Below are 15,059 nucleotides of genomic sequence, written 5' to 3'. Positions count from 1 at the left end.
AACAGATGCTAGAATTCATGGCACTGCAATACTTTGCCGTTGATGGCCACTGCTATTGATGGTACCAAATTCTCTCTAGGGAGATGGGCATTGCTATTTATCATACTACGTTCTTTCGCAGCAGATGGGCACAGCTGTTCGCAGTACTGCACTCTCGCTGTATGTAGACACTGCTGCTCGGAGTACTGCAAGTCCTCCCTGCAGATGGGCACAGCTGTTCGCAGTACTGCACTCTCGCTGGATGTAGACACTGCTGCTCGGAGTACTGCAAGTCCTCCCTGCAGATGGGCACTGCTGTTTACAGCATTGCCTCATTGCACTGTAGATGAGAACTCTACCCAGAGTAAAACATTATCTCACCCTGGATGGGCACTGTTGACTCAACATTGTCTCGATGTAGATGAGCACTGATGCTCAAACAAAAACATTCACTTGTAAAGGAAGGATACTGCTATCCCCAGTACTGCATTTTCACGCTGTAGAAAGGACCTGCCATCTATAGCCCTGCAGTCTGTTGCTGCAGGTGGGCCCTGCTATCCAATGCAATGTATTTACTTGCTGTAGATTGGCGCTGCTATCCATGCACTGCCTCAATTCTCAGAATAAGGGGGCTTCTATCCATGATACTGCACTCTCTCGCCTTTACTGGGCACTGCTATTGATGAGCTGCATTCTTTCGCTAGATATGCACTGTTCTACTAGGACATGCCTTCTCTCTCTATTGGCGTGCACTGCCTTCATGATATTGCTTCTGTCGATGTACAAGGGTGCTGCTAGCCATGGTACTGCATTACCTTATCACCGGATGCGGAATCTATGGTACTGCATTACCTTGCTGCAAATGGGCACTGGAATCCATGCCTCTGCATTACCTTGCTGTAAATGTGTGCCGGAACCTATGCTACTGCATTACCTTCTTCTAGATGTAGATGGGTGTGGGAATCTATGCTCCTGCATTACCTCACTGTAGATGGGAATTGCAATCTATGGTACTGCATTACCGTGCTGTAAATTGGCGCTGGAATCTATGGTAGTGCCTAACCTTGTTGTGGATGAGTTCTGGAATCCATGGTACTGTGTTACCTTGCTGAAGATTTGCCCTGGAATCTATGCTACTGCATCACCTTGCTATGCATAGTCGCTGGAATCTATTGTACTGCCTTACCTTGCTGTAGATGAGGGCCGGAATGTATTGTACTGAATGACCTTGTAGATGGGCGCTGGAATCTATTGTACTTCTTTAACCCCTTCGATGCTGATGACAGAACGGTTCCGTCATCAGCATCGGCTGAGCTGTGCTGATGACGGAACCGTTCCGTCATGACTCCGCCCGCGCAAGGCGGAGTCAGCATGGGCGGGGAATTCGCGCCGCACGGATGCGGTTAACATGCTGTAGAAGGACTCTAGAATCTATGGGACTGCATTATCTTTATAATCATGAGCACAGGAATCTTTGGTACTGCACTGCCTTGTTGTAGATGGGCTCTAGAATGGGACTGTGCTACCTTGCTGTAGATGGGTTCTAGTATATATGGGACTGCATTACCTTGCTGTAGATAGGTTCTAGTATCTAAGGGACTGCATTACCTTGCTGTAGATAGGTTCTAGTATCTAAGGGACTGCATTACCTTGCTGTAGATAGGTTCTAGTATATATAGGATTGCATTACCTTGCTGTAGATAGGTTCTAGTATCTAAGGGACTGCACTACCTTGCTGTAGATAGGTTCTAGTATATATAGGATTGCATTACCTTGCTGTAGATAGGTTCTAGTATCTATGGGACTGCAATACCTTGCTGTAGATGGGTTCTAGTATCTATGGGACTGCAATACCTTGCTGCAGATGGGTGCTGAAATTTGTGGTACTGCATTGCCTTGTTGTAGATGGCTTTAGAATATATGGGGCTGTGCTACCTTGCTGTAGATGGGTTCTAGTATATATGGGACTGCAATACCTTGCTGTAGATGGGTGCTGAAATTTGTGGTACTGCATTGCCTTGTTGTAGATGGGCTTTAGAATCTATGGGACTGTGCTATCCTGCTGTAGATAGGAGTTGGAATCTATGGTACTGTATTATCATTCTAATTACAAGCGCTGGATCTATGGTAATGCATTCTGTTGCTGTAGATGGGCTCTAGTATCTATTGTACTGGATTACCTTGCTGAAGATGGGTTCTAGTGTCTATGGGACTGCATTACCTTGTTGTAGATGGGCTCTAGACTCTATTGCACTGCATAACATTGCTGTAGATGGGCTCTAGTATCTATGGGACTGCATTTCCTTGGTGTAGATGGGCTCTAGAATCTATGATAATGTTTTGCCTAGATGTGGATGGGCTCTCGTATCTTTGGGACTGCATTTCCTTGCTGTAGATGGGCTGTAGAATCTATAGTACTGCATTACATTGCTGTAGATTTGCTCTAGAACAGGGGTACTCAAAGTACGGCCCGCGGGCCAGTAGCGGCCCGGCAAGCCTTCAGTGGCGGCCCGTGGAGCTTGAGACATCGCACTTTTTTTTTTTTTTAAACCTCAGCAAACACCTCTTGGAGCAGCAGTGCGGAAAATGGTTGTTTAAAGACCTGTGAAGTACTGGGGTTCCCAGGAGGCTTTGTCAGCCAGGCTGACACACAGGGGCGGGGGGGGGGAGAGAGGACAGCAGGAACTGAGAGCTGGGTGAGGTGTGAGAGCAGAGCAGGGAGTGAGAGCCCGGGTGAGGGAGGTGGGAGGGCAGAGCAGGGAGTGAGAGACCGGGTGAGGGAGGTGGGAGGGCAGCAGTGAGTCAGAGCCCGGTGAGGTGGGAGGGCAGCAGGGAGTCAGAGCCCGGTGAGGTGGGAGGGCAGAGCAGGGAGTGAGAGCCCGGGTGAGGGAGGTGGGAGGGCAGAGCAGGGAGTGTGAGCCCGGGTGAGGGAGGTGGGAGAGCAAAGCAGAGAGTGAGTGCCCGGGTGAGGGAGGGCAGCAGGGAGTCAGAGCCCGGTGAGGTGGGAGGGCAGAGCAGGGAGTGAGAGCCCGGGTGAGGGAGGTGGGAGGGCAGAGCATGGAGTGAGAGCCCGGGTGTGGGAGGTGGGAGGGCAGAGCAGGGAGTGAGAGCCCGGGTGTGGGAGGTGGGAGGGCAGAGCAGGAAGTGAGAGCCCGGGTGAGGGAGGTGGGAGGGCAGAGCATGGAGTGAGAGCCCGGGTGTGGGAGGTGGGAGGGCAGTAATGAGTGAGAGCCGGGTGAGGTGGGAGGGCAGCAGGGAGTGAGAACCGGGTGAGGTGACAGAGGGCAGCAGGGAGTGAGAACCGGGTGAGGTGACAGAGGGCAGCAGGGAGTGAGAGCTGGGTAAGGTGTGACAGATAGAGATAGAGACAGATAAAGACAGATAGAGACAGAGACAGACAGAGGCAGAGACAGATAGAGACAGGGGCAGACGGAGCTAGATAGGGTCAGAGACAGGTGGGAGCGCAGAGCAGGGAGTGAGAGCCCAGTGAGGTGGGAGGGCAGAGCAGGGAGTGAGAGCCCTGTGAGGTGGGAGGGCAGAGCAGGGAGTGATAGCCCTGTGAGGTGGGATGGCAGAGCAGGAAGTGAGAGCCCGGGTGAGGGAGGTGGGAGGGCAGAGCATGGAGTGAGAGCCCAGTGAGGGTGGTGGGATGGCAGAGCAGGAAGTGAGAGCCCGGGTGAGGGAGGTGGGAGGGCAGAGCATGGAGTGAGATCCTGGGTGTGGGAGGTGGGAGGGCAGCAGGGAGTGAGAGCCCTGTGAAGTGGGAGGGCAGAGCAGGGAGTGAGAACCTGGGTGTGGGAGGTGGGAGGGCAGCAGTGAGTGAGAACCGGGTGAGGTGGGAGGGCAGCAGGGAGTGAGAACCGGGTGAGGTGACAGAGGGCAGCATGGAGTGAGAGCTGGGTGAGGTGAGACAGATAGAGATAGAGACAGATAAAGACAGATAGAGACAGAGACAGACAGAGGCAGAGACAGATAGAGACAGGGGCAGACGGAGCTTGATAGGGTCAGAGACAGGGACAGATAGACAGATAGAGGCAGAGACAGATAGAGGCAGAGACAGACAGCGATAGAGACAGACAGCGAGAGAGACAGACAGCGAGAGGGACAGACAGCGAGAGAGACAGATAGCGAGAGAGACAGACAGCGAGAGAGATAGACAGCGAGAGAGACAGACAGAGAGAGACAGACAGAGAGAGACAGACAGAGAGACACAGAGGGAGAGAGGGAGACAGACATAGGGAGGGATGGAGACAGACAGAGGGAGACAGACAGAGGGAGACAGACAGAGAGAGAAAGACAGAGGGAGACAGACAGAGGGAGATAGACAGAGGGAGGGAGACAGACAGAGGGAGACATACAGAGGGAGGGAGACATACAGAGGGAGAGAGGGAGACAGACAGAGGGAGAGAGGGAGACAGACAGAGAGACAGAGGGAGGGAAACAGAAAGACAGAGGGAGACAGACAGAGGGAGACAGAAAGACAGAGGGAGACAGAAAGACAGAGGAAGACAGACAGAGGGACGGAGGGAGACAGACAGAGGGAGGGAGTCAGACATAGGGAGGGAGACAGAGGGAGGGAGGGAGGGAGACAGAGGGAGGGACACAGACAGAGGGAGACAGACAGAGAGAGACAGACAGAGGGAGAGAGGCAGACAGACAGAGGGAGTCAGACAGAGGGAGAGAGGGAGACAGACAGAGGGAGGGAGAGGGAGAGGGAGAGGGAGAGAGGGAGACAGACAGAGGGAGACAGACAGAGAGAGGGAGACAGAGGGAGGGGGAGACAGACAGAGGGAGGGAGACAGACAGACAGAGGAAGGGAGACAGACAGACAGAGGGAGACAGACAGACAGATGGAGGGAGACAGACTGAGGGAGGGAGACAGACAGACAGAGGGAGGGAGGGAGGGAGACAGACGGACAGAGGGAGGGAGACAGACTAAGGGAGGGAGACAGACAGACAGAGGGAAGGAGGGAGACAGACAGAGGGAGGGAGGGAGACAGACAGAGGGAGGGAGACATACTGACAGAGGGAGGGAGGGAGACAGACAGAGGGAGGGAGACGGACAGACAGAGGGAGACGGACAGACAGAGGGAGACAGACACAGGGAGACAGACAGAGGGGGGAGGGAGGGAGACAGACAGAGGGAGGAAGGGAGATAGAGGAAAGGAGGAAGGGAGGGGGGACAGAGGGATGGATGGAACAGACAAAGGGAGGGAGGGAGACAGACAGAGGGCATTTAGAGGGAGGGAGATAGAGGGAGATGGACAGTGGGACACAGATAGAGGGAGACAGATGGAGGGTGACAGAGAGAGGGAAGGAAAGAGAGGGAGGGAGACAGAGAAAGAGAGGTGAGACAGAGAGAGACAGAGGGAGACAGAGAGAGGGAAGGAGGGAGACAGAGAGATAGAAGGAGGGAGACAGAGAGAGGGAGGGAGAGATAGGGAGAGAGAGAGAGTGAGAGAGAGAGAAAGAGAGATGTGTGTGTGTATGCTGGTCTGTTGGTTCAGTGGATGAACGCGTCCGCTGCAGGGGCCTGTGTTCAACTTCATGGTCACAGTTTTGTTCTTTCTAGCCCCTTCCCCCTCCCCCACTGACCCCGCCTCCAACGGTGTGGTCCTCGACCACAAACCACACTGTAAATTCAGCCCGAGAGAAAGTTTGTGAGTACCCATGCTCTAGAATCTCTGGCAATGTGTTACCTAGCTGTGGATGGGTGCTGGAATCTATGGTACTGCATTATCTTTCTCGTAATGCGCGCTGGATCTATGGTAATGAGTTACATTGCTGTAGATAGGCTCTAGTATCAATGCGACGGCATTTTCTTGGAATCTGTGCTACTGCATCACCCTGCTTTAGATGGCACTGGAATCTATTATACTTCATTACCGGCTGTAGATGGTCACTTGAATGTATGGGGCTGAATTACTTTGATGTAGATGAGCTCTAGAATCTATGGTAATGCATTACCTAGCTGTATATGGGCGCTGGAATATATGTTACTGCATTATTTTGCTGTAGATGGGTGCTGGAATCTATAGGACTCGATTACTTTGCTCTAGATGGGTGCTGGAATCTATTATACGTCATTACCTTGCTGTAGATCGGTGCTGGAATTCATAGGGCTCGATTACTTTGCTCTAGATTGGCGCTGGAATCTATTATACGTCATTACCTTGCTGTTGATGGGCTCTACAACTGCTTCTCCTCAATCACTTTGCAACGACTTGTCAAACTTCTTCTTTGATTAAAACAAATGTGGGTTGTGTTTGAAACCTGACCCGCCTCCCAGTACCACTAACCGTGCCACGGAAGGAATCCTGACCTTCGAGGCCGTCTCCTCCCTCTTCCAGGTGTTTACTTATGTATCTGAATCATTGGACCATTCTAAACTACCATTCATAAAATCTGGGTTTCCTAAGACCCTTGTAGGGTCAAGATGCTCAAACATGGTCTAACGGCAATCATTCCTTCCTTATAGAGCTCTTCGAATCCTTTTTTGGCCCCTTAAACAGTTCCACCTGCCTATGAACAGGCAATTGTGCATTGGAGCTTATATAAATTATTATCCCTATAATTACTGATGTAACATACCATCATCATATCATAACATATGCATTTGTAAAGCACATGTTCAACCTACTCTGGGGTCTCCTGTTGCTAAAATTACAAATGTTTATTGTTACCTAACTCATTGGCACTCATTTTATTGACCCCAGAAGATTGAAAGGCTTGATGGACCTGCCGGGATTCAAACCTGTGACCATGAGGTCTAACACAGCCCCTTTCAGTTAATGACCCAATCTTGCTTCTTTCTGCGCTTGTGATAACAGTGAAAGTTCTACTAGTGGTGAACACTCTGGGGCTTATTTATGGGCCCTTGCGTCACTTTTGCACCGCCGGTGTGTCACTTTTTGTGACTCACCAGCAGGGTAAAAAATGCGCCATGTTGCATCATATTTACAAAATGACGCATCTAGGTAAATGCGTCACTTTGTAAACCCCTGCGCCTCATTATACCTGCGCCAGGTATAATGTATGCAGGGTGGGCGTTCTGACGCAAGTAAGCTTCGTATAAGTGACGCAGTGAAATCTATGAGATTTCACTGCGTCACTTCTAGGGTGCAAATGCGCCAATATCTTATGCCTGCTTCACAGCAGGCGTAAGACTGGTGCAGGCACATTTAAAATGGGACTTGGCCATGTGAAATGAACCACTGATGGAGTTGCATCACTTTCTTGACACACTCCAGCAATGCATCATGTTTGCGCCCACAGCTACATCAGAAATACTGAGGTATCTGTAACTCCTTGCAACATGATGCGTCATACTGTTAATATGACGCATCCAGCATGTCGCAAGGAGGGCACAATGAAAAGTGACGCATTGCTGTTTTCACGCAGCAGAGTATCACTTTTCATAAATGAGGCCTTCTGTTCTTGGAATAGAACAAAACCATATACTCTTCTCAAGCAGGATTTAGACCCTAAGATAGAATGGAATCCGTACTGGTGGCAGGCTGCAATGGGCATCCCAGGTCTCTTATTCTTCATGATATATATGTCCTGAAGATGCAGTCTGCCTCACCACCATCCTGCTGTGTTCAGAGGATGCTGGGGTGAGGGCTCATGCTTGAAGCCCTCTCCTAGGGCCAGATGTAGGTGGCCATTTACCGGCCGGTAACGGCCGATTCCGGCCGTTACCGACTGGTAAATGGGTATTTGGGATGTAGGGGGCCAATTTTACCGATTCAGTAAATTTACCGAATCGGTAAAATGCCGAATCGGTACTTTTACCGATTCAGTAACTTCTAGATGTAGGTGGGACTCTTCTGAGTCCCAAAGGCCTTTCTGATTCGGTATTTTACCACCCAATCCAATTGGGTGGTAAAATACCGAATCCAGGTGTGCATGCACATGTGTGCATGCACACCTATGCCATGTGACACATGGCACACATGCCTGTATTTGGGGTGCTAGAGGGTGTCAAAGTGACACCCCCTGCACCCTTGCTGGAATCGGTATTTACCGAATCGGTAAATACCGATTCGGTAATGCCCATTGATTCCTACGGGCTTCAATGCCCATAGGAATCAATGGGCATTACCGAATCGGTATTTACAGAATCGGTAAATACCGAATCTTAACGATTCGGTATTTACCGATTCTGTAATACCTACATTCCCCCCCTCCTCTATTTTACCACTTCTTAAATAGCGAATCGGTAAAATTCGGTATTTAAGAAGTGGTAAAATAAAATTTCCTACATCTAGGCCCAAACGTCTTCTCATGATTTTACTCGGTCTTTGTCAACCTCTTATTTCCACTGCTCCTTAACATCCCTCCCATGTGGTTTCTGTGACACTTTAATTCAATACATTTAGAAATTTAGTTATGTGAAATCTGCAGACGTTTTTTGAATTTTACATTATACAATTATGCCTAATGTTCTCTTGTAGGAGACTGATTCACTCAGAAAATTACCCACCAAGAGATATTTTCAGTTCAAAACATGCTTCTGCTGGTATATCACGTGACTGTGAAAAAAAGTAGCTTGATTTAGCAGCAAACCACTTTTCAATACAAAAGGTGACATTTTATGAAATGATCACTCATTTTGGGGGAACATCTAAGCGATTTCGCACTCTCTTACTAATCAGCTGCTTCACTCAACAGACTGTGATTGGACTAATATTTAAAAAGGAAAGTGATGGAAAAAAGGGGGTAGCAAAGTAATTACTACAATCACATTTCACATTTTTTGGCCCAACTTATTTACATATATGTACAGGGAGGTCAATTTTAGGATTTTTGAGCACATGCTAAAACTTCTATTAGATAATAGGACTGAAGGCCTAAAATAACATTTTTAAAGGGCTTTTAAAAGCTGTTTCTCGAATGAATTGGGAGATCAAGAGTAGAACGCTTTAATAATAAAACATCTATAGTTACATCTACATCTATATTAATTTTCCAAATATAGGCTTGGAAAGATATATGAAATGAAATGAATGAAACTTATATAGCGCACGACTTACCCTGGGGCATCTCCGCGCTTGCTTAGGGAACCCGTCCTGGTATTCCCCTGTGAGATAACCCTGGCAGGGTAACCACAAGGTGAAAGCCAGGCATCCCACCGCGAGGGGCCGTTGTGGAGATTAAGCAAGCTATTGCCCAGAGTCGCAGAGTGTGAACCCGTGAGTCGAGATGTCACTGGAGCGAGAATTAACGAGTCCGTGGAATTTTGAGCCCAAGACCCGCCGAGGCGGGGAATTGAACCCTGGTCCAGGGCCAAACTCAAGCTCCAGGTCTGCCGCCTCTAACCCCTGAGCCACACTTCTCCACATATAGCGGCTGTAAGCACAACTCATCAATAAAGAAAGAACATTCAGACGTAATATTGTGTACATTTGTTCTTCTCTCTCCTTCCCCTCTCATCTAGACCTCCCTAAAAAGAGATGGATAATGAACAGAAAAACGTTGGGGCATATTTGCAAATAAATGTCAGAGCGCAGTGCCACGCCAGTTTTGGCAACGTCGCTCTGACATTTATTAAATGCAGGGATGCGCAGTATTCACAAAAATACAGCATACCCCTGTTTTTCCCCTATCACTTCCGCCAAAAAAGCTGCCTAGCGCCAGCGCAGGCACCCTGCAACCATGTTGCAAGTGTACCTGTGCTGCAGGGGCGTTTGTTTACGTGCAGGAAGGGACACCTCCTGCACATACAGAATAATTTTTGGCAATTACATGCAGCCCACATAGAAGGAGCAAATAAATTTGGAGAAAATAATAATTTATCCCCGTATTGCCATGATAAGACCAGGGGATGTATGACATCACAACGCATGCTTTTACATCGCATGCTTTTACATCACAAGTTTTACAACGCATGCCTTTACAACGCATAGTTTTGAGGGGTGCTGGATAGTGAATAGTTTAATTTAATATTCCAACTCCAGTCCCCGTGGATAGTAGGGAAGCTGTTGGATAGTAAATTAAATCTATTCCCTATCCTAGAGCACCCCCCAGCGCAATGCGTTGTAATGGTTTGCGTTGTAAAAGTTGCGATGTAAAAGCACTGCGTGGTAAAAGTTGCGTTGTAAAGGATGTTTCCCAAGACCAGGTATTCCCTGGCGTTCATTTTTGGCGCTGCCTCTGCTTTGTAAATCTGAGGCTGCGTCAAAAAGCAATGAGTGTCGCTGTGAAATGCCCACTGCATCACCCACTGCACGCCACTTCGCTGCAGATGACCTTGGAGGAAAAGGGCATATTTACAAGGTGACGTTAAACCACGTCAAGTGGCTTAGCACTAGCTTGTAAACATGGGAAATGGCAATACGCCACCGGAGCGACAAAAAAGTGACGGTCTGGTGGAGAAAGGGGCTTGTAAATATGCCCCATTTTTTTTCATTCATCTTCTCCTTCCAATCACATGTGAAGGAAGCTCCATCTCCTCTTATGGAGAATGGTGAGAGGCAAAAAACTGAAATCTTTTTCTGTATTCACTAATTACATTGACATTCCTCAAGGAGGTAATGCATGAACTAGCCACTCTATTTCATGTTTGTGTAGGAAGGGTAGGATGCATTGGGATAAACCTTCAAGGGACATGCTCTTATCCTTTGATATATTCCGCTCACCGCGGCCTCTGTTGTGAGCCACCAACAATGGCAACCAACCCTAGACATATTTCTGAGAGGTTGATTGTGACACCACACACACCCTGAAGACATGTCCCTGTCTGCTGCTTCCTTAGAATTGTTCTCCTGTTCTTGCCCAGCTGTTTAAACCTTCCAGCCTGATCCCAGACCCTCATCTTGCTGTCCTCCCTGTACATCTCCTTCATGTGTCTGACACTCATTCAGTTGTCCATCATGGCTGACACTGGTCTTGTCTTCTTTCCACCCCTATATAGCTACGCCATTGACCGCAGTTCAGACGTGGAGAGGATCTTTGACATCAACGCCAGCACTGGCGCCATTACAACGGGGAAGACTTTGGACCGCGAGACGACTGGCTGGCACAACCTCACTGTCCTGGCCCAGGAAGCTGGTAAGGAGGCTTCTGTGGTGAATTTTTGTTGTCTGAGATGTGGTTTTACTGCTTTTGGGCAATCCCATCTTCTGCCTAAAGTCTTCATCCAGTAGAGGGTGGTCAGGTGTCATGTTCAGGAACCTTGTCATTTTTTGTAAACTCATTGTCCAGTCTGACAACTGTTCTCTATGATGACACTCATCGGCTGTACATGGGACCTCTATCCTCCTTTACATCCCAAGTAATAAATTGGTCTTGTATCTGGGTATTCCAAGACATCCAAGGAAATCCTCGTGAAATCTCTCCTATAGCAACTTCCTTGCTTATATAGCGCTTCATGCTGCACTTCCTCCACTTCTAACCTCTGTAAATAACACGCGTTACACAATTTAAGGGTATTCAGTTTACCAACTGTAGAATCATAAATTGCGGAGTCCGTCTAGTTGGGATTCGAATTGATGACCTTCGAGTCACTGCAGCAGCAGCAAACGCTCAACTCACTGAGACATCTTTGTCGCATGAAAAGCAAGGGAGAAGAGGTCTTGTGTGAATTCGTCTTGGTTCTTTCTTCTTTTAGTCACATCATTCCCCTTTTTAACTAGGCCTGGATGAAATTTTAATTACACTGGAGAAATTGGTAGAAATATCTAAATTTTGCCTCAACTACATTTCTCTAAATTTCGCATTGTGCAATGTAACTGAACTTTTTAAAGTGAGCAAAACATTTGCAGGTAATAGACTGGTTTGGTAAGAAAATGTCTCAAGAAGAGACATTTTCTGTGTGAGCCTCACCTTGGCCGGAATCTCACGAGGAAAACATGTCCTTATCAAAAATCGGACAAAATACTGCAAACTACAGCTTGCTCTAAAAGGCATAACTTCACATGATATCCATTGACTTTATTTTAAAAATAAATATGCACATTTTGTGCACCTATACTTTTAATGCTGCCACCTAGAGTTGGCCTGTAGATGACGACTATTGCAGAATTATGTGAACTTATTTGTTTCTGCTGTTTTAAAACACTATCGGCCACATGCATCAACCTATTTAGGAAGTGCAAACGGTGCGAATCGGTAAATTCGGCCGTTTGCGATTCCTAAATAAGTTTTTGGGATGCATCATACATTTTTGTGAAATTCGCTATTTTTAGCGATTTCCAAAAATGCGATTGTTTTTAAGGAATCGCAAATTTGCGATTCCTTAAAAGCAATGCATGATTGTTTTTCAAATTGCGAATTAGCAATTAGGGGGTGCAAATTTCCACGAGGTTGAACCTCGTGGTAATTTGCGAAAAGTTATGAAAATGCTCAAAAATGCAATTTTTAAACTTTCATGTTACAGACACACATGTCCTTAGGACATGTGTGTGTGAAACATGCACTTTAAAATACATTTCAGGGGTGCAGGGGGGGGGTCCTTTGGACCCCCCTCGGCACCCTTTGAATGCATTAACAAATTGCGAATCGCATTTTCTAATTCACAATTTGTAAATGCCTTCCCATTGACTCCTATGGGCCTTTTGGCCCAGAGGAATCAATGGGATTTGCGAAACCGCAATTAGGAATTCGCATAATATTTGCGATTCGGTAAAAATTGCGATCTTTACCGAATCGCAAATATTATGCGAATAAAATCATGCATCCCATTTTGCAATTCCTTATTTGTGATTCCCTAAAAATCGCAAATAAGGAATCGCAAAACCTTACAATGATGCATGTTGTCTGCTGCATAATGAACCTCTGCTCTGGTCCATCTCCCAAACAACAACCTTTCCAGTCTGCTTGCATGATGCTAAAGTAACTGCTTTGAGTACTCTCCTGCTGCTCTGATGAGCCCCCATATACTGCCTGAAACAGAAATAATTATGGATGTGCGAAATTTGCGAAATTTCCTTTCGCATAATTGCGTGAAATATTGAAATTATGAAAAATGACCAGTAATTAAGTGAAATGCAAACACGTACATGGTGGTTTGTATTGCATTTCGGGAAGGATATTTCTTCGAGATAAGTGTTACAAAAGTGACTGAGGGCCCGATTCACAGAACTAACTTTAGACAAAATCCTACACTTACTACCATTTCGGTATTCACAGAAGGCACTTACTCATTTTGGTATTCACAGAAGGCACTTACCCCTAGATGCATCATTGTAACATTTTGCGATTTCTTAATTGCGAAAATTAAGGAATCGCAATTAAGAAATCGCAAAATGCTATGCATCAAAAAATCGCAAATTATTTTGCGATTCGGTAATTTTCCTTAATTGCGATTCACAATTTGCGAATCGCAATTAAGGAAAACCCTTCCCATTGATTCCTATGGGCCAAAAGGCCCATAGGAATCAATGGGAAGGCATTCACATTTTGCGAATTTCAAATTGCGATTCGCAAAATGTGAATGCAATTTCAAGGGTGCAGGGGGGGTTCAAAGAACCCCTTCCTGCACCCCTGAAATTGAACTGTAAGTGCAATTTACACACACACATGACCCAAGGACATGTGTGTGTGTAAATTAAAACTTTCAAATATGCAACTACTGCATGTTTGAAAGTGTTCTATAAATTAGCATGAAGTTCAACTTCATGCTGATTTACCCCTTCCAAATTGCGAATTCGCAATTCTGAAGTAATCATGCATTGCATTTAAGAAATCGCAAAATTGCGATTTCTTAAATGCAATCGCAATTTTAGAAATCGCAACATAATTGCGATTTCTAAAATTGCGAAAATACCAAAATGCTTCATGCATCCCAAAAATGGGATTTGCATTCGCAAACGGCCGAATTTTGCGATTCGCACCGTTTGCGAATGCAAAAACCCTTGATGCATCTAGGCATTACTCATTTCGGTATTCACAGAAGTTAGAAGTCCTAACTTTAGGACTCCTAAATTCCTTCTGTGAATACCGAAAGTCTTAAAGTTAGGATTTTTCTCAGTTTAGGAGTCCTAAAGTTAGGAGTCCTAACTTCTGTGAATACCGAAATGAGTAAGTGCCTTCTGTGAATACCAAAATGAGTAAGTGCCTTCTGTGAATAGCAAAATGAGTAAGTGCATTCTGTGAATACCAAAATGGTAGTAAGTTTAGGATTTTGCCTTAAGTTAGTTCTGTGAATCAGGCCCTCAGATCTTAAGCATCTTCTGCCTCTATTATGAAAGGATGGTATTGGTAAGTGCACAATTTTTATTAGAACATTGGAATGTTGAGCTCACTAGTGAGGACAATAATGTAACAGCCTTATAGCCCTTCTTACCCAGGCTATGCCAATTCCTAAAAGCCTTTAGCAACCCGTGCATCCCTCAGTAGTGGTCTATAATGCTATATTAACAGCGGCGGTTCCTCCGCTAAGGCGGAGGAGTGTCGCCCCACTGCTCTGTGTGCAGTTTAAAAAGGAAAGCGAACATGATAATAACCAGTTATTCTAATTTTAGTTTTCCCTTACTGCTTAGTTGTGGGGCAGGGCTAGGCTGACCAGAGCAGGGGCCAGGGGGAGGAGTGGTGAGAACACGCTAAGCAGGCTCGCAACACCCATTGGACTCAAAGGGCTTCAGGCCCCGCCGTTGTGTGTGGCAGCCCGGGATGAGACAGCATCCCGGGCACACACACAGCCGCACCCGAGCACTTCACAGGTCTTTAAAAGACCATTTGCATCTTAATGAGGCCTTGATGTTGTTTCAACCCTTCTAAGAGCCCCTGCAGCTCCACTCTGCATGTTGCTTAAAGATTCAGCCCCCCAAAATGTTTGCTTTGTCCCCCCCAAAAATTTGGCTCTAGTTGTGCCTCTGCGCTAAAGTGAGCATTCGTCATGGACCAGTCAAACAGTCATGCGCACTTTGCATGATCTCCACTGGCTATAAGCCACAGCCTTGGTGGCAAACATGCACGGCCTCCCAGTCCCTATCTTAGCACTGACCCAGGGTGCTCAGACCAATCACAATGCTGCTATAAGGCAGCATCATGATTGGCTAGGGAAGTCTGGGAGCCTGTGTGCTTCCTGGTTCCTGCTGGCGATCGAGAAGATGAAGAGGACTGAGAGGCGACGTCCG

The 15,059-nt window shown here is 46.9% G+C and overlaps 1 protein-coding gene across 1 annotated transcript in view; it reads left to right on the top strand.

Annotated features, from left to right (window-relative positions):
• Positions 1 to 15,059, top strand: part of CDH22 (cadherin 22) — a 1,063,019-nt gene that overhangs the window by 796,928 nt on the left and 251,032 nt on the right. The window contains exon 7 of the mRNA XM_086932547.1: positions 10,895 to 11,031. Within this exon, the coding sequence (XP_086788673.1) occupies positions 10,895 to 11,031 (137 nt within the window). The remainder of the gene's footprint in view (positions 1 to 10,894; positions 11,032 to 15,059) is intronic.

This window comes from Lissotriton vulgaris, chromosome 7 (assembly GCF_964263255.1).
Source record: "Lissotriton vulgaris chromosome 7, aLisVul1.2, whole genome shotgun sequence".
NCBI classification, from domain to species: domain Eukaryota; kingdom Metazoa; phylum Chordata; class Amphibia; order Caudata; family Salamandridae; genus Lissotriton; species Lissotriton vulgaris.
Note: the sequence above shows the minus strand (reverse complement) of the source record. Positions and strands in the feature narration are given on the sequence as shown.